The sequence below is a fragment of the Lepisosteus platostomus genome, chromosome 11 (genome assembly GCF_059453375.1).
Source record: "Lepisosteus platostomus isolate fLepPlt1 chromosome 11, fLepPlt1.hap1, whole genome shotgun sequence".
NCBI classification, from domain to species: Eukaryota; Metazoa; Chordata; class Actinopteri; order Semionotiformes; family Lepisosteidae; genus Lepisosteus; species Lepisosteus platostomus.
This window is the reverse complement of record NC_142621.1, coordinates 46,704,112-46,725,315: the sequence shown is the minus strand read 5'-3', so window position 1 is coordinate 46,725,315 and position 21,204 is coordinate 46,704,112. Positions and strand designations below refer to the sequence as shown.

Genomic DNA, 21,204 nt, shown 5'->3' with positions numbered 1-21,204 from the left:
TTTATGAAGGAGTTCTCTTATGTCCGTTTTCACCTGAGCCTCCACACTAATGTACCCAGCATTTCAAATCCCGCAGCTACTCAACAGGAAGTTGCGGAAGTGCACCCTTTGCTCTTTGACCCTAGGTCACCATGCATTAGAGGGTTCTGAGTGGTTAATTTCGTCAAGCGACCGCCCCTTCCTTTCAGTTTCCGGGCCTTTTATTGGTTGTCCACGACTGTCAGTCACGAGAGGAGGGACGATTAGGTACAGTGCCTGCATTGCAACAAAGTTTTTTTTTTTGCAGAAGCTTGAGAGACAAACTGGATTGAGGGTCGGTTGGTTTTGTAGTCTGTTAAGAGTACAAGTTTTGGTATTTGTACAAAACGTACTGCCATCGTGTGTTTTGTATCAGAAGGGCTTTGGTTTTGAAAACACGAATCTTAAAGCGGAGAAAACCGTGTCTACGCTGCATTAGAAATAACTCGGTTAGCTGCAGTTTTTACAGTTTTATTTTTGTAAACAACGGCGTTGGAGTGTCGTTTTTTGCATCGCAAATGATCTACCACTCAGTTTTTGTAAACTGGGCCTTAAAACGCCACTTGTTTGAGCTGTGACTCGACTTTTTTCGGGTTTTTTAATCGAAATGAATCGTTAGCGTAGTAGTAGTATAATTCGGTTTCATAGTTCACCCAACTGGCGCAGGAGACGGTGATTGAAAGCCTAGATTTAAAAACACCGTCTTATTTTGCCTTTGTTTTTTATATACAGAACAGAACAGAGATCATTGTATTCTGCGAAGGACACGGTTAATCACTCTTAGGCTTCTACAGCTCCCCTTAAGTTTTTAGCGAGGTGAAAGGTACAAAAGTAAGTGTTCCCTACTGAACGTATTTTTGAATATATCTAACGCTTTTAGCGAATCCTTGGCGAAGTAGGATACAATCTCTGTTGTTGAGTCTACAGTAATTTGCGCCGCAGTTACTGGTGCTCGGAAAGGCTTTACAGATAGGAAGCTACAGTGAGATAAGGCTGTGTGCTTGTTGGTTGGGTGAGGTGTTGGCTTTAAAAAAAAAAAACCCCAACAGCATCACCCAGACTTTTTCAAAACAGCGTTTGATTTAGAAAGCTGTGTTTTTACTGTTCCAAGATATGCACAGGCGGCTGGGCGTCCCTCACAAATCTGTTTTCTCTCACTCTCGAGCACCGAGGGGTTCGTCTTCTCCGAGAATGAATGTTTCCAAAAGTGGGTACCGGGTGTTCTCTGCTAACTCCACAGCAGCGTGCACGGAGCTGGCCCGGAAGATAACCGAGTAAGTATGTTATCATGGTTATTGATTATGAGAGCCAGGGTCCGCTTGCACACAGCGGTTGGGAGGTAAAATAGTGAACCAGCGCCGGGCATTTCGCATTTCTAGCCCCATTAACGCTGGCAAAACCTCGATTAATAACAGGGAGAGCCCGTATTGAGCTCGGCATCGACCCCATACAGATCACATATACAGCACATGCGCTCTTGAGCTCCTGGTCGAGCAAGGATCTGAGGCTTTGGAAAGCAGAAATGGGTTGGTAGCCCTGGACGGCTGGAGTCTGACTGCATAAGCTTCAGTGTTAATTGGCTGGTTGGTGGTAAAGACGTGATGTGTGACACAGCACAGTTAACTCAGTAGGAAGAACGTCTAGCTTCGCTAAACGTTTTGCACGGTGCTTGTATTAAGCCAGACGTTCGTTCTGGCGAACTGTGTTCTGTATAACTGCAGGACAACGCAGACTAAGCACCGCCCGCTACAAGCATGCACAGTATTTTGCCTCTCGGAGGGTTGGGTGCAGAGAGTTCACGGGTTATAGAGTCTGAATTGTGAAATGCTGCTATGTATACACACCCATTCCTTTAAAACGGGGACCTGCAGGTCTTGTTCTGGAGAGCTCCGGTTCACCCGCTTTTGGCGGTAACTTTTGAATGGAGTTCTGAAGACTTGTAAGATTTGAAATCATGTAAGTGGGAGGGGTCGAATTAAGTTATTTAGCGATCAGAGTCTGAGTAGTGTAAGTCTTCATGTGGTCATCTAGTGGAGAAGTGGTAAGGGTTCAGATCTCAGGTGAGACAGTGTTAATGTGCCCTTGAGCAAGTTTCTTGAAAGTGGCCGGCGTATCAGCTTCAACAACATAACTGGGTATCTTGTTACCCCCACAACCCTTAGTGTTGTAAAAGTGCCTCTTGTTCTTGGATTTAAATGCACTTAAAATATATCAGCTTGTGTGTCCTGGCTCTTATTTTTCTTCTTTAATTCACTGTCTTTTGGCTATTTTAAATACTTTGGGATCCCCTGTGTGATGAATTAAAGTGCATTTTTTTCAACAAAGAAAGAAATTTCCATTAGTCTTTGTCTTTTTTCCATTTTTAGGTGAAGTAATTCAGGAGTGATAATGTTATCACCAGTTTAGATCCAGTCTCGTGGGCAACGTCAAACACCACCTTTGCTCCAGGCTGGAGCGGGGTTGAACAGTAGTAATCTTTGGCAAACGCCTCCCCTCTGTGTGTCTGTGTTCGGGGGTATTTATTTGAGCTGCAGTGCCCTGTCATGTCTTTCCATGCTGTTGGGACCGACAAAAGGAGGCAGTTCTGTACACAAAGGGTTGTGGATAAAATGCAGCGCTGTGTTGTTGGAACTGGCTGGGTGAAATTGTGGGATAGTCTTTACTTTCTTTGCCTAGCAGTTAGGGTTCAAGCCGTAACCTTACTTATGTTATTGTGCCCTGATTTGCTGGGGATCGCTGTTTTCTGTTCTTGCAGACGATTGAGTCGATCAGAAAAAGAAGTGTGGTGCAGCAGTTAATGGTCTGAGTTGAATGGCGAAGTATGTTCAGTAAGCCCACAGTTCGTTATTAAATGTATTTGTCTGGTGCCAAGTGTTAAATAGGGGGCTTTCATTTGGGTGTTATAAGGACATTCTGATTTATTTAGGCTTTTCTGATGTTTCCTGTCTTAATTATCTTCAGTCCCATTTAAATGCAATAGGAAAACTCCAGGTTGTATGTGGCTTTTTATGATGTTTAAATTGTTTGTGATCCGATGAACAAATGCAGTATGCAACGTTCCTGTATCCTGAGGGCTGATTGTGACGCAGTCTCTCTTGAAATGACTTCTGCTTTGTCTGTTGGAGAATGGCATGCACAGACAGTGTTCTTAGAATTAAAAGGGAGATTTCAGAGAATATCATAATTTATCACCCAGTCCTGAGACTCTTCTTTCTGCTGTAGGGACTGAGAGCACGAACTCTTTAACAAAACATTCAGGTTTAAGGTGCCAGAGTTATTGATCTTCTGCCTTAGCAGTTAAATTGAACATTTGCAGGGACTCTATTTCTTATCTACTGTTTATTGATTCATTTTCTCGTTATCTTGCTAGGATTGTCCATCATGGAAGTTTGCTATGGAAAATAGCAAACTTTAATTTCATTTTGTTGCAGTTTATGCTTCTTCTCCCCCTGCTTTGTTTTGCCCGTTTTTTTTGTATTGTTGGAGAGTAAAACTGATCGTTAACACTGTTTTGCATGTTTTTTTGGAGTTTTGAGGTCTGTGTGTTCATATTTCAGTCCAAGCTGCCTTGGTGGTGTGTAGTCATGAGCGAAGGAACAGGCATGCAGATGAAGTCCTGGAATGTCACTTGATAGGCCTACTTTCTAAGTCACAGGTACAGGTGGTATTAAAGACCAGGACTGCCAGTTTTGATGAGGGATTTGGTGAGCATGTCAGTTTATAATGTAGCCTAATGTTATAGCATATAGCCTAGGGAACAGGCACATGATGTCAACTCTGGTCCTGCAGGGCCTCTGTGTTTTCTGGTTTTCATTCCACTCTGGTCTGTTCGTCACTTGATTTCAATCAAATGCTCACTTAACTGACCTTTATTAACACTGTTTCCAGGTCTTTACTTCTTGATGATCAGGAGTTAGCTATCAAACCCAGGGACTGCAGCGCTCCAGGGCCAGCACTGTGAGAGGTCATTGTATAATAAGTGGGAGGGGGAGCTGTAAGGTCCTGCTTTTTTCACCGTTAAAAAATATTAAAATTGCCGGCCATGGAAACGGGAGGGGGGGGGTATTGCCAGGACTAAAACAAGCCAGTGCTAGAACATTTGTTGGCAAGTATTTATGTTGGAGCACCTGGGATTCCGAGACATTGGAGTCAGAGAAAGTCCGAGCCGAATTTCAGATTCGAGTGCTCTGTCCTGAACGGAGAACACTGCGAGGGAACCTGATACAAATATTCCTAATAAGACCTAATAAAGTCAGTGCAGTGGACTTCTTCACGATGAGCAGTGAAACATGAACCAGAGGACACGGGTGGGAGCTACGTGAAAGTACATTTAAAACCGAGAACGGGAGGCACGTCTTGATGCAGGCCATTGTGGGAGTGTGCAGCAAGCTTCCCAGCCATGCTGCTGAAGACGATACCCTGGGTACATTAGAGAACAAGCTAGATGAGATCTTGAGGTCAATCAACTGCTGTCTGCCAAACAGGCTTTTTATTAGTTGTGAGTTCAACCATGTTGAAACGCATGAAAACTTCAAGCACAAATTGAAATAAATACAGATGCAGTTTCCCTGCTGCGGAGCCTAAACCTGTTGCCTGTTGCGACTCCTGTGACTCTGCAGTACAGAACAGCCCCGAGCTCTGTTGCTCTTACAGCGAAGAAGTAAGATTTGGGCTCTACTCAGTGGCTCATTACTGGCCTTTCAGGTGTGTCAGCAGACTCAGGAAGAGTCCAAATGCAGTCTAATTAAACTCTTTTAATTTCCATGACTTCTCCCATTCACAGTTCAGACAAGGGGTTGTTTTCAAGCTCTTGCACTAATCTTGGCTCTTGCAGAAAATGTTTACAAGGCGAATGCCAAGACTGAAATTTTCTTGTAAGCATCGTAGCAGGGACGTGTGACTATCAAAGTACGTTTGTTATTGGCACAATGGATAATCATGTCAAGAGACAGCCTAGTAAGACCTTGAATTCATCTTGTAGCTCATCACAGTTGGATTAAAAAGATGAGAACATGATAATCTTTAGAATCCAGAAATAGACTACATGTGATTGGTGCTTAAGGCATCGCATGTCTACCTCTCTGCATTCTGTAGTGAGGCTATACGTATATATATGTGTCCTGTATAGTACATTCCATGTACTGTACAGATAGTAGGACTGAGAGTTCCCAAATCACACACGCAGTCTACTTCATACTGTACATCAGAAATATCATGCTTGACAGCTGAAGAAAGCAGGTTTAGGAGAACGTATATCATCATCATTTCAGGGATGGCACTTGACATCCAATTGCTTGTAAATCTTAACTGCAGTGCAGATAAATGTTACTTTCTTGGAAGTTGTTCCTTGGCTAGTCATATCCTGGTCCGGGCGTGCTCTCTTTCTGCTGCAGCCACAGGCGATTCTGATGTAGCAGCTGCAGGAAGCTGCTCAGAATTCAGAACTTCACTGTAGACTGCTCTGGACTCTACATGCTGGTGCTCTGCTTGCTGTGCCCCCTTGATTAAAGACAGTAGCTGTGTGGGCTCCGCTCAAGTTGCATGTTGATTACTTACTTTTAGATTTAGACAGTTTACTGTTGCGATTACGTGATTTAACGGTGGCCTTGTCTAAAGTTGGACCTTGTTTTCTGAGTGGGCTGGTGTTTTTTTTTACTGACAGAATTGCTCAGGATTGTTTCAGGGTGTTTTTTTGCCTTCTCAGCAGTTTTGTAGTTGCATTAGGTTACTGAACATTTCGGCTGAGACCTTTCGGTTCTTCAGACCTGAAAACTTTTTCCTTTCTTCTCTTCTCAGCATGGAATAAAACCTTACTTGTTCCTTTGCAGGCTACGCACACTGATGCAGCTACTGCCTTGAACTTAGGTTACTGAAGCCATTATTACCTCCCATTTACCTTATGTTTTGAAAAGGACAGCAAGGCCAGTAGTGTACAGATTGAGTTCCTGGAATCTGTGCCGTGCCTTTGCTCTCCAGGTGAGGTTAAACAGTTGGAGTGCACAGCTCATTCTCTGTGCTGTGGAAGAGCACTGTAGCTTGCACGCCACGGAGATTGAGCAGCATTGTCACATTTGACATTTATGCTTCGGTGTGACTTGCACATGACTTGGTGTGTCCATAAGCAGTCCATTGAAGATGTAGAAAAAGTACAAAGAAAAGTAGCTTAGTCATTTTACGATGAAATTAAGAAGCCTTGAAGATGGGTATAAACATACATTTCTGTGAAATATCTGCATATACAAGCATTTCAATCCAAGTGTGGGGAGATGTATTCACATACTTGCACGGTCATTTACACCGATGTGGGAACACAATCAAATTGCCGAATGCAGTGTGCTTACAGCAGTGAGGTCTGTGCTAATGGCCTGGCTGCATGCCTGTTTGTTCACTTTGCCAGCATCCACTTGCTTAAAAGCAATAATACATGTTCAAGGTTCTGCTTTATGTCTGAAATTAGTTTTATTGTTGCAGTCTGTGCTTTGACAGTGATCACTGCACAGGGTTTTGTAATGTACTTAAAAAGTCGACACAGGGTCCTGGGACTAAATGCATGTTTTGAATTTCACAGCTGAGCCTGGTCAAGTGGCACAGAGTCACTTTAGGGGTTGGGGGGAGAAAGGTCTTGTGCTATTGTGTTTTAAAAAATCTGACAAATTATTCACCAAAAGTTTTAAAAAGAGTGTTTTGTTCTTTAAATATTTTAATATCGCTTTCATCTTTTGCAGTACTTTGAAAAATATTAACCTGTTTTCTTGTGTAGGCGTCTAGGGGTTGAACTGGGGAAGTCTGTGGTCTACCAGGAAGCCAATAGAGGTGAGTAGATGCGTTTGGGTGCCTGCTGTATTACATCCAGTAACACAATGCATCCTGCCGGTATGGGCTTGATTGCTTGAAACTCATGCAGCTTTTTGTGCAAGACTATTGACATGCTGAAGAGACGCATTAAATCACATTGTGTCAGACTATGCTTTCTGTCGGTTTCAGGATGCGCTGTTTTAAATGGGTTAACATTCATTTACAACACCTCTTTTTTTTTTTAAATAGAAACACGGGTAGATGTTAAAGAATCTGTTCGTGGGCAAGACATCTTCATCATACAGACAATCCCTAGGTAAGTGGATCACAAAATGATTTCGTTAACAGACGACTCTTTCCCCAGCTATATAATTTCAATGTGCGTTTGCATCCTTAATAAATCTTTTGCTGTAGGGGAAAACTACACACTGCACGGATGCATTGTGTGCATGTGAACTCTTGCAGGCTTGTGATGAAAACTTCTGCCAAGCACCTTAGTCTTCCTCATTCCTCTTGTAGGCGTCACACATTCTGTGTGCATTGGCATCTGATTGTGTTTGGTATAGGCAAACTGGTTTTCTGGAGAGCTGAGAACATTACTCAAGACGTCCTCCAGAATTTCACAGTGTGAAGCTGTCGCCTTGCCAGTCCTAGACATTTGAAACCCATTACTTGTAAAATAATAGAAGAAGATGTTAGTTTATTAACTCCTGAGTACAACATAGGCTCCATAAACCTTGTTGGTATCCCAGACTTTGCCAGATGTTTTCTGTTAATCTGTAGGATTACTTGGATAACATTTGTCTGTTAGTTCACGCGCATGCTTGTGTATATATATAGCACATGACTAACTGAGGTTGTTGTTAGTGGTTTTCCATTTTTGCCATATGAAGAATAACAGTATGCAAGGAAGAGAAAGGGTTATGTTTGCACAGCTTATTTATATTTTTCGTTTTCCTGTCTGCCAAGCATATTCAGATAGTTTTGAGATTAATTTTTAAAGGGTGCAGTATGTTAGCCTTTTGCAAAGTGCTTCCATGATTTATTTCATGCATTAATAGTGTAGAAAATTATTCTAGTGGAGCCAGTGCAGGTCATTACTCTAGATGCTGCAGCACAGGATTGATGTGCGGCTGTGGACAGTTAAAATGAGAGATGGTGCAGCGGCTGTCCGTTGCACTGGGCTGGCTGACACGGTGGTCTTGCATTAAGTTGGGACTCTCCCTGCAACAGGACAGGGGGCCAGATGCTCACTCTCTGAGGCACACAGAACATGCTGTAGTCTGGGCATGGGGCAGCCTGACAGGATAGTAAGCCCAGAGTCCATGGGTGATTGGGGTACTAGGCTAATCATGCCAAAGTCTGTATTGCTTGCAGTTTACACCCCAAAGAATAGAAGTATAGATCTCAGAATTGCATTGCATTGCCATTGTTTCATAGTTTGTAAGCACCAATGATTTACCGTATGTCCTCTTTCCCTTTTTTTTTTCTTGTTTGACGACGCAGAGATGTGAACACAGCCATCATGGAGCTGTTAGTCATGGCGTATGCTCTCAAGACCTCCTGTGCAAAGAACATCATAGGTGTCATCCCTTACTTTCCTTACAGCAAGCAGTGCAAAATGAGAAAGAGGGGCTCCATTGTGTGCAAACTGCTGGCATCCATGCTGGCTAAAGCAGGTGAAACTTACTATACATCTCAAGGGGCTGGGGCACAGGGTAGCCATGATGCTTCTGGACACATTGCAGACAATTTTCTCAAAAGTCCCCTCATCTATGCCAAGACCTCAGAGCATGCATTTAACCCCCTCTTTTAACTGTGAGAGACCCTGATGATTAAAGATCATAGTTGGGACTTTTTTTTTTTAGAAAAAGGAATTTTTCATGGGCTGTTACACTTTCAGTAATTTGTGCAGATATGGCAGTATAATAAAGTAGATTTCTTTTCAGCGTTGGCGAAATTGGCTTATACACACAGCCAGTGTGGACAGTAAGGCAAAGCCTCTGTTTTAGGAGTGTTAAATGCCTTCCTGGAACTTATTTTTCCCTTTTGAATCAACAGCAGGGGAGGGGCAGGTAATTACTTGGTAGACTGTGGGCAGAATCAAAGAAAGGCGTTTAAACCTGGCATCCCTGCTTTGCCATGAGTGTGTCCTGACCTGCTTGTTATTGTGTGTTGCTCCCTTCACCCAGGGTTAACTCATATTATCACCATGGATTTACACCAGAAAGAAATCCAGGGATTCTTCAGCTTCCCTGTGGATAACCTGAGAGCTTCCCCCTTCCTGCTGCAGTACATACAGGAGGAGGTATTGTGAGCCCTGGCATTGTTGTTTTGTTCCTTCTGACTCTGGGGGGTTTTAAACTGTTGATTGAGAGTAAACCTATATGTGGAAACTCCTAATGACATTTGTGGGACATTCTCTTCCCAAAGTTACTGGCAGGGGCATTGTAATGTCTTTATCACCTTTATTCTTGAAAAAGAACAAAATAAACTTAAATTATTACATTTAATTAAGCTGTTATCTGTTGAAATGAAAAGGCATTTCAGTGCTAATTGTTACTGAAGAGGTAGCTGTAAGTATTTAAGCATTTTCTAACGTGTTCTTTGTGTCTTTTTAGATTCCGGATTATCGAAATGCAATTATAGTGGCAAAGTCACCGTCAGCTGCTAAACGGTAAATATGCTGTTCATTTTATGGGTGACCATAGAAAGTGATGTATTCAGGCAGATGAGAAGTGTTTTTAGCTCTGTTGACAGTCATGTACTGAATGCAACCAGCTTCACAGTGTCAGGGAAAAATGAGATAGACAAGAAATTGCAATTAGTTGTCCAAACAATTCCTAATACTAGGTGGAGCTCATTTTATAGAAATTCCAGAGAATCTTCATAACGGTGAGTGTCAAGTTAACACCTATTTGCATCTTATTCTAGTCTTGCTGTCATGTGTAACGAATCGGTTAACAGTAGTACTTGGAAGAGTTCAGTGCTTGCATGTTTTCTCCTGTTGTCCTCCTAAATCCTTGATTTCCCTTTTCGCCTTGCACGTGCAGAATGTGCACGCATGTTTGGAAGCATGAGACTGCTGTAACTCAGTGTGTTTGTTTGGAAACGTAACTCTGTGTTTGCGTGAAGCGTGTGTGTGTTGGGGAGCGTGCCTCTGTGGTGTGTTTGCGTGTGCACGTGTTGGAAATGGGCAGCATGACTGTGCTGTTTGCGTGTGCACGTGTTGGCAGGTTTGACCGCGGTGTGTTGGGAGGCGTGACCCTGCGGTGTGCGCGCGTGTGTTGGGAGGCGTGACCCTGCGGTGTGCGCGCGTGTGTTGGGAGGCGTGACCCTGCGGTGTGCGCGCGTGTGTTGGGAGGCGTGACCCTGCGGTGTGCCCGTGTGTGTGCGTGTTGGGAGGCGTGACCCTGCGGTGTGCCCGTGTGTGTGCGTGTTGGGAGGCGTGACCCTGCGGTGTGCCCCTGTGCGCGTGTTGGGAGGCGTGACTCCGCGGTGATGATGTGTTTGCTGTTGCAGGGCGCAGTCATACGCGGAGCGGCTGCGGCTCGGGCTGGCGGTGATGCACGGCGAGGCGCAGTGCTCGGAGTCCGACATGGCTGACGGGAGACACTCCCCTCCTTCCGTCAGAAACAGCACCGGACACCCAGGCCTGGAGCTGCCATGTAAGGAGAAACGGTCCTTTTCCCTCTTTGTGCTGTGCCAGTTAGGCAAGGAGGCACGTTGTTACTCTGAGCCAGGGACAGACAAGGACATGTCCCCCAACTCTGTTCCATCGCAGCACTTCAGTTCCAGTAATGTCTGTCACTACCTAAATGGATTTAAGCACGTTGAGGAAATGAGAGGGGGGGATTAGGATCTGGAATAGAACTAGGTGAAATGGATGGGATTTGATTGAATCGATAGATCCGTCTTCACCTGTTCATAGGCTGGAACAGAGCCTCTTAAAATGCAAAAGATTGCAAAGAGCTCCTTTGAAGCATTTAGAAACCAGTGTTCCCATGTAGAGATTTGGAAGGTTTCTGAGCTCTTAGTCCCCTGCCTTCTGGTATGCAATCCTGTCCAAACCGTGCCCACTGCAGCCATGTTCACCTCATTTAAACTGCTGAGCGTGAGGACAAAAGAGGAAGAGGTGGCAAACAATGTGCAGGAATGTAGACTGCTGTCTAGTTTAAATATGTGCTGCTCACAGTTCTTTTTCTACAAGTTATCTTCCATTTCAGCAGATCATTCTTGTTTGTCTTTATTGATGTATTTTCAGTATTTTGCCTTCCTGTTTTTACTGCATGAGCCAGATTACCGACCTTAGTATTTGGGTATCTTGTCCTAAAACCCACGACATTGGCATGGTATCTTCGGTATCCCTTGGAGACCCCCTGGTAATTCGTACACAACATTCCAACAATCCACATGCTCAGCATTTTAACAAGAGTATTCTGACATATCGATTGAAAATATACATTATTTTTGACGCCTGCTCGCTTTTTTCGTAAGTTTAACAAAGCAAGTTGTTCCTTTACAGTGAAATGCGCAAGCTGGGTTATTTACCAGGTTGTGACTTGCATTCATTTATACAGTCAGTGGGGAGGGTTGTTTTTAACAAGCACCACTTTATAGGCTCATGGGCTGACATCTCATCCCTAATGCTTGAAAATCCCAAGTTTAAGCCCTAGAGTGATCAAAGTAGCTTTGTTCCCCGGATTCCTGGCAGCTTTCTCTGGCTGTAGAATTAGGTGAAGGCTTTGTTGAAAGCTGCATTGTTGGATGCTTCCTGGAAGAGACTTTGTGCACGTTCCTTTTTAAAATGTTTGTCTGCAGCTGTAATAGTAGGAAAGACTGCTGCATATTATGTTATCCCCAAGGGCCATCTCTCTAAACAAAAAGAGCCTCACGTCTTTGGTTATGAAGAGAGAATAGCTGTGTTAATTCCAGAACCTGTGTTATTGATGTTATAAACCCGCACTTGAAACATTGACAAGCTCCTATGCTGTTAATTTGTTCTATAGATTGTCAATTTGCTCATATCCTCATATCCTTATCCTGGAATATGAAAATTAAACCTTTTTGTTATGCATGTCCCCTGAGGCTGTTTGACAAGTACAAGGGTCACCGTGTGGGTGTGTCTTCCCTCACAGCTGCAGGAGTCTGCATGTTCCGTTTTCATATTGCGGAAAAGGCGGAGGTTTTTCTTTTACTTACCCATTGGCACCAATTTGCAGAACAGCACAGAAGTTAACTGCTGGTTGGATGTCCTTCTAACCTTTAAAAATGTTGCAGTTTGGCTGGGGATGTACAGTCAGAGTACTGCACCATCAGTCTCTCTCTCTCTCCTTAGCCTTCCACCCCCTTACAGCACATGAATTCAAATTTGCATCAGTGCTGAGTAAACTGTCTTCCTCCCAGCCATGCAGCAATAACCCTTTGACATGAGGGGAGACTACCTGAACCAGTTTTATAAGTTAAGGTTTGAAGAATGGTCTACTTGTGTTGTGGGAAATATGAATTACAGATTGGAAAACGAGTGATTTTTGCAGGTTCTGTTATTAAATCTGTGTCTCATATGTATGAATATTTTGTTAATGGTCAATTTATTTGTTGGCAATAGGGAAGCAGCAGGCTCCATTTCCTGGCATTGAGCTCCCAAGTACGACCGTAATTAAGTGACACTTTTGATCACAGTAATAACATTACAGATGGTTGAATAACCCTTGCATGTAGAACTGGTCAGAACGAGAGCTTTCAATCTCTGCTTCCCAGCACACTCTTTTGAGAAGCTTTCCTGAATTTCACTGCAGAAAGGAATGTTGGAAATGGGCTGTGGAGTCCTGACCAGTCTATCTGCTGTTTGTTTTAAGACTGGCATTGAAAATGCGTATTAAAGATTGTGCACATTACAGCAAAATAATCCTTGTTCTGTGTATATGGCAACATTCTGACAACCTATGCTTTGTGTGAGATCTTTCAGCCGCATCTTAAAATCCTTTTACATGTGCAAAAGGATCAAAACTCTTATCACTCTTAAGACCTACAGTAGGTTTTTATTTCCATTCCAAAAAAGCAGTCAAGACTATTACCAGAATATGGAATTGTGCGGTTTACAAATCTAAACCTTACAAAAAGTTCAAAAATGGTAGTGCTGATCTGATATTAGTTGCCTGATGTTTTGTAATTTGAATATCTTATTGGGTTCTTGTTTTTTTTAACTAGCAGTTGAAAGAATTTCTTTGGAGCAGAGGTAGCCAGCACACATCCTCAAGAGTCCTTGGGCCCTCTTAAGCTCTTTGTTCTTTAAGAGCTCATAGCAATCGATTTAATTAATCAAATAATTAAATTAAAAGTCCTCTTTATTTAACCTGGCTTTTAGCCAGCTGTCAATTTGAAGACCCCCCCCCCCCCCCAAACCTTCAAGATGGTGGTTCTGCAGCCCTAGGGCAGACCACATGGGCGCAATGGCAATGGCAGTGGGTGTGGCTGGGTGGGGCCTGGAGAGGATGTGGTTGGGCAGGGCTTGCAGGCTGACTGGCCCTGCCTGTGCAGCTGGAATGCAGGGCATGGCTGAGGCTTGTGTGTGGGAAGAGTCTATGGGGACAGTTTTCCACTGTGCTTTATATGATGCAAACATGATGCCACAAGCTTGAATTTGGGAAGGATGCCACAGCTCCACTGTAGACCTTAAGGGGCCTGTGGCATATTAACAGACATGAGTGGAAAATCTATCCCTTTGGTGCTGGCCTGCATGGTGACTTCAGGCCACAGGTGTGTCAATCTGTGCCCTTTTAATGAGCATTTCTCTTCCCAGAAAGAGGAAAAAAACAAAAGGCATTGAAATTTGTAGGATAAGAAGACCTCGGAGTGTGTGTGCTATGCAGAGACTTCAAAGCTCTCGGGAATAAGTGTGTAGATTGCTGAATGGCCACCTTTTGGAATGGTCCTACTGTTCATGAAGTATGAGTGTTTAAAAAAGATAAAAAAGGAAATCTTGCTGATTGATATTTCCACAGCGAGCAGAGATGCAACTGATTCTCTTGCCTTCCTGTATAGCTGGCCATTCTAGAGAGTGAAGGATGTTAATGCCTTGGTGACAGTACTAACATCATTGGATATTCTGGGTTCTTTGAACCTGTAATTATGATTGATTAAACTTTGAGTTCTTCACTCATTTTTGACTTCTCAAATGCATTTGCTTTAAATATGTGTATCCATTTACATTTGAGTTTAAAGGAACAAAATGAGTTAATACAAACCTTCATCAGTGTGTGAAAATGAATCCTTCCAGAGGTCTATCAGAGAATCATTCTTTTGAAATAATGACACAGAACAAATGAACTAAGATTCAAAATCATGATCCCATCTTGGTTGTATTTAAACACCCAGGTTTAAGAACTAGGTAATGCAGAAAGAAAACATTTTGTACACACTACTACTTAAGGGCTATGTTACACAGACAAAAGTAAACTCTAAACTAAGCTTCAAACACTACATTTAGATTTGACTAAATTCTAAAAATTAAAATGCCAATTTAAGTCATTTTAGAGATCCCCTTAACTTTTATGTCATTAGTTCGTGTGAATTCTGTGATCAGCTGCTCTTAACCCAGTGCTCCAGGTTAACTGGCTGTCCTGGCTGAGGTCTCAGTGCTGTGCTGTGTGATTAATGTAGAAGGCCTAGGAGGGATGGGCATCTCACTAGAGGATTCCTTTCGTCATGAATGCTTTCAAACCAGCGATCACAGGGTCTGGACCTCGGTGGCAGTGTTGTACCCCCTTTCTCTGGCTGGCACTGGGCAAGACACCAAGGCCTCCTCTGCAGCCTGTATGGAACAGGCGAACTACAGAGGACACTTGAGGAGGTTACAGTGCGTGTGTCTCTGTGTCTCTCAGCTGAACTCTTGGCTTTGGGTGGTCAGAAAAGGACACTATAACTATATACTAGACTGCCAACTAAATGAGGCCTTTGTATCCCTGGAAGCCTTTAATTGCTTTTAATCAAAGCCTTAGTAACGATTGCCTTCTGCTTAGCATACCCTTGTTTGTTGCAAGAAAAGGGTCTTGGAAAAAGCCCTCTTTGTTTTGGAGGATTAAACACTAACACTTAAGCTTCTCTCCCTTTTGCAGAAATTCTGTTCTTGGACAATCCATGTCCAAAGAACTTGACTTTTTTGGGGGGGGGGGGGGGCAAGGGTCATCTGATCTAGTCTTTCTATCTGTGATCGAACCAGTTCGTTTATGTGTAACCTAAAGTCTGATGAAATTACACTGAGGTGGGGGGCAGGTTTGTCAAGCTCTCCCAGGCTAGACCATTGGATCTTCATCCTTCTCATACAGCATGGTTCTGAGCAGGTCCCCAGTCTCCATGTTCAGTGGCGTATTGAACAAGTTGGCAGCACTGTTGTGGAGACAAAAACAAACTGTAACTTTCAATTTGTCTTCTTAAAAGACACAAGGCCAGAGGGGCAAATGCCAGGTTTATTTTTTTTATACATTTGCTTTGTGGCTATAAAGTTAGAGAGTCAGGGAAAGATGAACACTTCAGCATTTGAAATGTATATTGGAGAATATTCCAATTGCAGGAGAGACCTGACTTTTGGTCTAGGTGTTTTCTGTCTGGCAGCCAGGGATTGGACCTGCTCTGTCGCTGCTGCGGTCAGTATGTTGTCCCGTTTTGGTCGAGATCTTTCTTGGCGTCCGGCCTGTGGAAGGGTACGACAGCGCTGCTGCTGCGGAGCCCAGAGGAGGGATCACAGATGCTAAAGGGAAACGTTGGCACTCCTGTTTGACCTGCATTGGTTTGGAATTTGTTGTACTGAAGCAATTCTTGTGTATTTTAAAACCTCAGCGTTTTCTGGGAAAAAAGGTGCATTTTAGAAACCATGATATTGCAGCTTGTTTCAATTCTGTTTGTAATGTATAATGTCAAATAAAAAATGCAGAGCGCATGTCCTAAATGCAACCACACATAATCACCACTCTTGTTTGTCAAGTTGGTTGAAGTTTTTAAATATACAAGAATCTGATTGGGTATATTGGGTGAAAGAGGAGCATGTTTTAATTTTGCCTGCTCAGGGTTCTTTCGAAATACAAACATTTGTTTTTTGCAGGTGGGCTGAAATAGGGATACTTTCATATTCATAATCCTCTATTTGATTGAGATGTTCTGTAATCTTTAGTAGAATTTTGGAAAAGGCTACGAAGTGATCGGGATCAGAACAGTGCCTCAGATGCTTTTTTATAAATTCACAAGAAAAAGCATCTGGCATTTGGGAAGCCCTATCTAACCCACCTTACCCAATCTCCCTCCCTCTGGCTCTAAATGCTTTGGAAATGTGCTAATAATTACATCTTTCGTATGTTGCAGTCATGATGGCAAAGGAAAAGCCGCCTATCACAGTCGTTGGGGATGTAGGAGGAAGAATCGCCATTATTGTAGTAAGGCGCAGCTTTCACTAAACTGAGCTCTGCATTGCAGGGCTGACTGCTCTCAAACTGTCCTATACATACTGTGCTATAGTATTGTAGATCGATAAGACTCTTAATTAATCATTTGTAACTGTGACAGTTTCACAAATGGCAATCTTTTTTTCCAGAGGTGCACTCACATTTTATTCAACAGACATGACATAGGTACAATGAAATTTCATTTGGAAAACAGTGGAAGATGGTATTCTAAAGGTTCATGGATGTCCACATAAATTTGAAAAATAGTTTATCAAATCAAATCTTTCAGGACATATGCTGTAAGATTGTTTAAAACAATACTTTCATTTCCATCCAAAACTTTTCTTAACATATGGAACCTTGAAAAAAACAACCATGTGTCATTGACAGAGTGTAGATGCTTTGTGACTAAACATTTTAACATAATAATGACATACAGTAGATAGTAGTTGTAGTTTTTGATATTTGCACAGTACAGCAAATCTGCGAGCAAGATTGTTGAGAGTTTTACTTCACTTCAATTTCATCCTTGCATACAATATCCCCAGCAAATTACTGACCAGTGTATTGAGATGTTTTATTGTTCATTGGAAATAAGGTATGATGATTTTCTGGTGGGGAATTAGGTCAGTTCAGAACAGGATGATGCAATACACAGTGGTTTGAAAAATGTAAAAGATAGGCATTCTGTCTTTACACAGGCTGTAGAACCAAGAGAGTATCAAGATGCGATTAAGGAAGAATGTTGAGAACTGTCCGGTCATTATTTTATCTGAATTATTTGAGGGTTTATCCAAGCTGTCTTGTGCTGTCTTGCACAATAATTCCCTTTACTTTTTTTCTGTAAGGATGATATCATAGATGATGTGGAAGATTTTGTAGCTACTGCAGAGATTCTGAAGGAACGGGGCGCATACAAGATCTACATCATGGCGACGCACGGCCTGCTGTCTGCAGACGCCCCCCGTCTGATCGAGGAGTCAGCTATTGACGAGGTGAGCCTCCCACTCCTTCAACTGTCAACTCTGTGGCTTTCTGTGCAGCGGTGGTCAGTGCACCAGTCATGTGCGGGGAATGGTTGAGTTGCATAAGATGCAGTTCTTACAACATCTCCCGTGTTTTGCAGCTTCTTGCTTGTGCAGTGGATAGACCCAGGGTTGGGGTGGACTCAACCATCAGGCCTGGAAAGGCCTGTCATATTGCTGACACAAAGACGGAGATCTCTGATTTTGACCTAATCTGCTTATTGATTGACAGATAACTGTTGAAGTATTACTGATTTGCTTTTCTCCCGTTGATTACATTGGCAAGTGTAAGATTAGATTTTTATTTACATGAACTGCTGTTTGTGAGGCAAGATTCATGCGTGGTATTCAGCATGGTTTTGACTCTCCAATACCAGAACCGTGCACCACTGTTTTGTGTTATTGTAAAGTGGTTCTTTTGGGTCGTGGTCTAGGTTGTCGTGACCAACACCGTGCCTCACGAGGTGCAGAAGCTGCAGTGCCCCAAGATAAAGACTGTGGATGTCAGCATGATCTTGGCAGAAGCCATTCGCAGGATCCACAATGGGGAGTCCATGGCCTACCTGTTCCGCAACATCACGGTGGACGACTAGAGGAGCAGACAGCAGGGGGCGCAACCGAGATCTCCATCCTGGATAAAAATGGCAGCAGGGCAAAACCTCATTTCTGAGCACAGGAAGGCAGCTGAAGGCAATAATAATGTATCTTCCACTCCCACCTGTGTCCAGCCCACCATGCTTGTGAGGTCAGAGGTTGCTGCCATGATAGTTGGGTCAAAGGTGGCATGGCTTATCGGTCAGGGTTTTTTTTTTCCATTTTATTACCTAATTAGTGATCTGTTAATGGAAGATGTCCAAGAAGCTAAATGATGGCTTTTCACAGCTGTAACACCATTGTGCTAGTTTGTTCATAATTTATATTTTATTAATCGGTACTCTGTGCAGTCAAAGTATATGTGCATAAAAATCATACACCGTAGGAACCTTTCCAACTTTACGAGTTTGCTAACATCTCTGTCATACTCTTGCCTTCACTTTTTTTTGTCCGAGTCAGTGAGTGTTTTTTCTGTTCTTCTTAAGTCAACGCACAAAAAGTGGACCTGGCACTTGTTTCTGAATTCTGCAGTGTATTGAAGGAGTGGACAAAAATATGCCAGATGCATTCAGGATCACTTTACCATCTTCCTCCCTGGTACTGAAGTGCTGTTCAAGGGCTTCAAAAAAGCTGAGGGGCAGACCTTTTTGGATGGCATGCTTAGTGCAGTATTTTCTTGACGCTGTCCATACCAAATAGTAAAATTATTTTTGTGTGCGATTCTTCAGCATACGAGTGGCTGTTGCAAGATTTTCTGTAAGTGGAGCCTTGAGAAACCTGGCAGATCAGAAGTCTGTTTTGCTAAGTGTGCAGGATTAGCAAGAGCCTGTAAGGAGTCAGTGTGTTCAGTCAGCTTTCAAACCGTATTCCAGGCATCCTCACAAACTATCTTAAGATGATTGTCAGGTTTATGAAGGGCTAGTTGCACCTGATCTCTTGAGGGGGATGTATTTGAATGGTGTTATTAACAGTATATACTGGACTGTGTTTAGTCGGGCTGGAGTACCTCTCCAACACTTTCCTATCTTTTTTTGATCAGGTGAAGGAAGCCTTCCTGGACTAAATGTGGATTTATATGACTTGAGAAAGTGGTGTGGTATGAAAGTCAGCACCATTGCTTCCTCCAGTGTAACAAAGCACAGAGTCTCTATTGAATTTAATAGGGGGCAATTCTTGAGCTCCTGTCTGTAGGCTTAGTGCAGCCGTTGTGTTAAAGGCCTCTAGATTACTGGTGACACCTGCTGGTTTAACTCTGTTAAATCTGCAGAATGTTGCTCTGTCCTGGCAGCTGAATGCGAAGGCACAGCTGGGCCTTTTGCACTGCAGCCTCTTCGGTCTCTCCATCCAGCCTGTAGATCTGCCAGTCCGCTGCTCACTGTGATCTTTTTGAAGTGCTGTAATTCAAAGTAGTATGCAGACAAACTCAAAAGTGCTGCCAGCTGAATTCACCTGCAGTATGTACAGCTTTTAGTCTTTATACTGTTGGTGGAGATGGCCATGCTTAAAAGGCGTACAGTTTGAAAAAGTTTTCACATCTTCATGAGAACTGAACAGTATTTGAAATATGAGAAGGCGTACTTTATCTCTCAGGCTTTGTCGTCATGCTTTGGGGACTGTGTAACCGGTTAACGCCTCCTTTTAAATCCAAGCAAAAATTACACACGCAGTATTAGTGTGGCTGCAATAAGCATCTTTTTAATGCACAGAATATTTGCACTGATTGTTTTGAAGTCTAAGTTTCTGAAGCATATTCGGTAAACAACATTGGCCAAGATCCATCAGTGAATGGCTGTCGAATCTGATGCTTTGCAAGTCCTGCAGTGTGCTTGTTCAGCATGCGGTTAATGCCTCTCTGTGTTTAGTAGAAGTGGCTCAAACGTGTACATGTGGATTTTAAGTTGAGGATAATTCCCTCCCTCCCCCCCCCTCCAACTTGGAGCAGTCTTTTGAGGATGAAGGTTTTTTTTTATTTTTGAAGGGCTGATCATTATAATCCCTACTACAGTGGCTTGTGTGCTCTCTGCCTTTGTGGAGTTAAGCTTTTTAAAGAGCTTAAAGTGTTTGGAAAGTCTAAAGGTTGTAAGTTCTGTACAGATGTTGTTCTACCATAACATGGTGTTTTGTGCATATATAGACTGTTAAGAGGCTCCTTTTTCTTAGGAATTCAGGTTTAAAATGTTTTCCTAGCAATACTGATGTGAACATGCATGTACTGCTGTTTGTTTTCCAAGTGGAAGGATGTTGCTGGACCAAGCTGAGCTGATGTTCTGTTTCCTTGCTTCAGGATAGCCTGTTGTGTATTCATTAGGGTCAGAGGCAGGACTGATCACCTGCAGTAAGAAAGCACTACATCTTCATGAGACTTCACCACATTGTAGCATCTTACATTTTTAATTGCTGTTCTTTATATTTGCTGTGCTAGGTTATGTCCATTTTCCATCTTTGTATTTGAAAAATGCTTTGAGCACGTTACAGCTTCATATTTGATTTCACCTCTAAGGGACTGGCTTGGTTTTGTGTTTGTAGCCTAATAATAAAAAGGAAATGTATATATGGTGTGGATCACTTTTTGTCTTGTGAATTCTGAATGTAGAAACCAGTTTGGCTGTAGATGACTGTTTCTTTAAGTACTAAATTCAGTTTTTTTATAATGGTTTATAACCAGCGCTGCACAGCGATGCGATTTTGAGCTGTACTGTCAGTGTTGCCGATGTGGAGGTGCTGATACTCGCGCACTTGAGAGTAACACCTCGTGGGCCACACCAAGCTCCTGCTTATAAAGCCTGAGAGCAGCGACGGTAAGCGAGGTACTCGTGGTGCGAGACATTTGAGATTTGCATGTGGCAGTGGGGACACCAAGGTGGTCAAATCACATGGAGATGGTGAAATGGTCCTGTTTACCCTTTCCCTCCTTTTTAACACCAGTGGCTGTCCTGCCATGACCGAGGTGGGAGCAAAGCCCACCCGAGGCTCGGCGCTCCGATTAAAAGCACGAGGAGCACACTCCCTATCGCCAGTGCATTCCCAGGAATGGTTCGTTAGCAGCCCTGCTGCGGTGGGACCCACCATAAACTCCAGACGTCCGTGTCTGTGAAGTGAACCGATCACACGGGCTGAGCGCATGCATTTGGATAAAGAAGATCTCCCACAACACTGGCAATCCGATTTTATTTACTATTCTGTGCTCCACAGAAGTGGGGCTCAACAGAGGATAGAACCAAACGGCACTTCTTGATCTAATACAGCATTTGGTCCATAAAAGCAGTTTACCCAGTGAGGACTGAGAACTCTAGGGTCTCAAGGTATTTGCTCTGCTTTAATCCTCACAAAGTAGT

General features: G+C 43.0%; 1 protein-coding gene across 6 annotated transcripts; it reads left to right on the top strand.

Annotated features, from left to right (window-relative positions):
* The first annotated feature begins 199 nt into the window (after positions 1-199).
* Positions 200-20,420, top strand: prpsap1 (phosphoribosyl pyrophosphate synthetase-associated protein 1). 6 transcript variants are annotated; one of them, XM_088600075.1, is made up of 13 exons: positions 200-313; positions 751-849; positions 1,184-1,292; positions 6,779-6,831; positions 7,063-7,129; positions 8,320-8,492; positions 9,006-9,121; positions 9,435-9,490; positions 10,336-10,481; positions 12,422-12,460; positions 16,171-16,241; positions 17,099-17,245; positions 17,710-20,420. In XM_088600075.1, exons 3-13 carry the CDS (start codon positions 1,210-1,212, stop codon positions 17,866-17,868), a joined length of 1,110 nt encoding a protein of 369 aa, XP_088456201.1. In that variant the 5' UTR covers positions 200-313; positions 751-849; positions 1,184-1,209; the 3' UTR covers positions 17,869-20,420. The 6 variants fall into 6 exon arrangements, with proteins under 6 accessions (XP_088456201.1, XP_088456196.1, XP_088456200.1 ...); XM_088600070.1 differs by having other exon boundaries at positions 1,130-1,292; XM_088600076.1 differs by lacking the exon at positions 200-313 and adding an exon at positions 320-467.
* Positions 20,421-21,204: the final 784 nt, after the last annotated feature.

Excerpts from the sequence above, each read along its gene's own strand:
- prpsap1 (XM_088600070.1), top strand. The coding sequence starts at position 1,132 with ATGCACAGGCGGCTGGGCGTCCCTCACAAATCTGTTTTCTCTCACTCT. Across the intron at positions 6,832-7,062 it reads CTACCAGGAAGCCAATAGAG|AAACACGGGTAGATGTTAAA; the intron begins GTGAGTAGATGC and ends TTTTTTAAATAG. Across the intron at positions 9,491-10,335 it reads TCACCGTCAGCTGCTAAACG|GGCGCAGTCATACGCGGAGC; the intron begins GTAAATATGCTG and ends TTGCTGTTGCAG.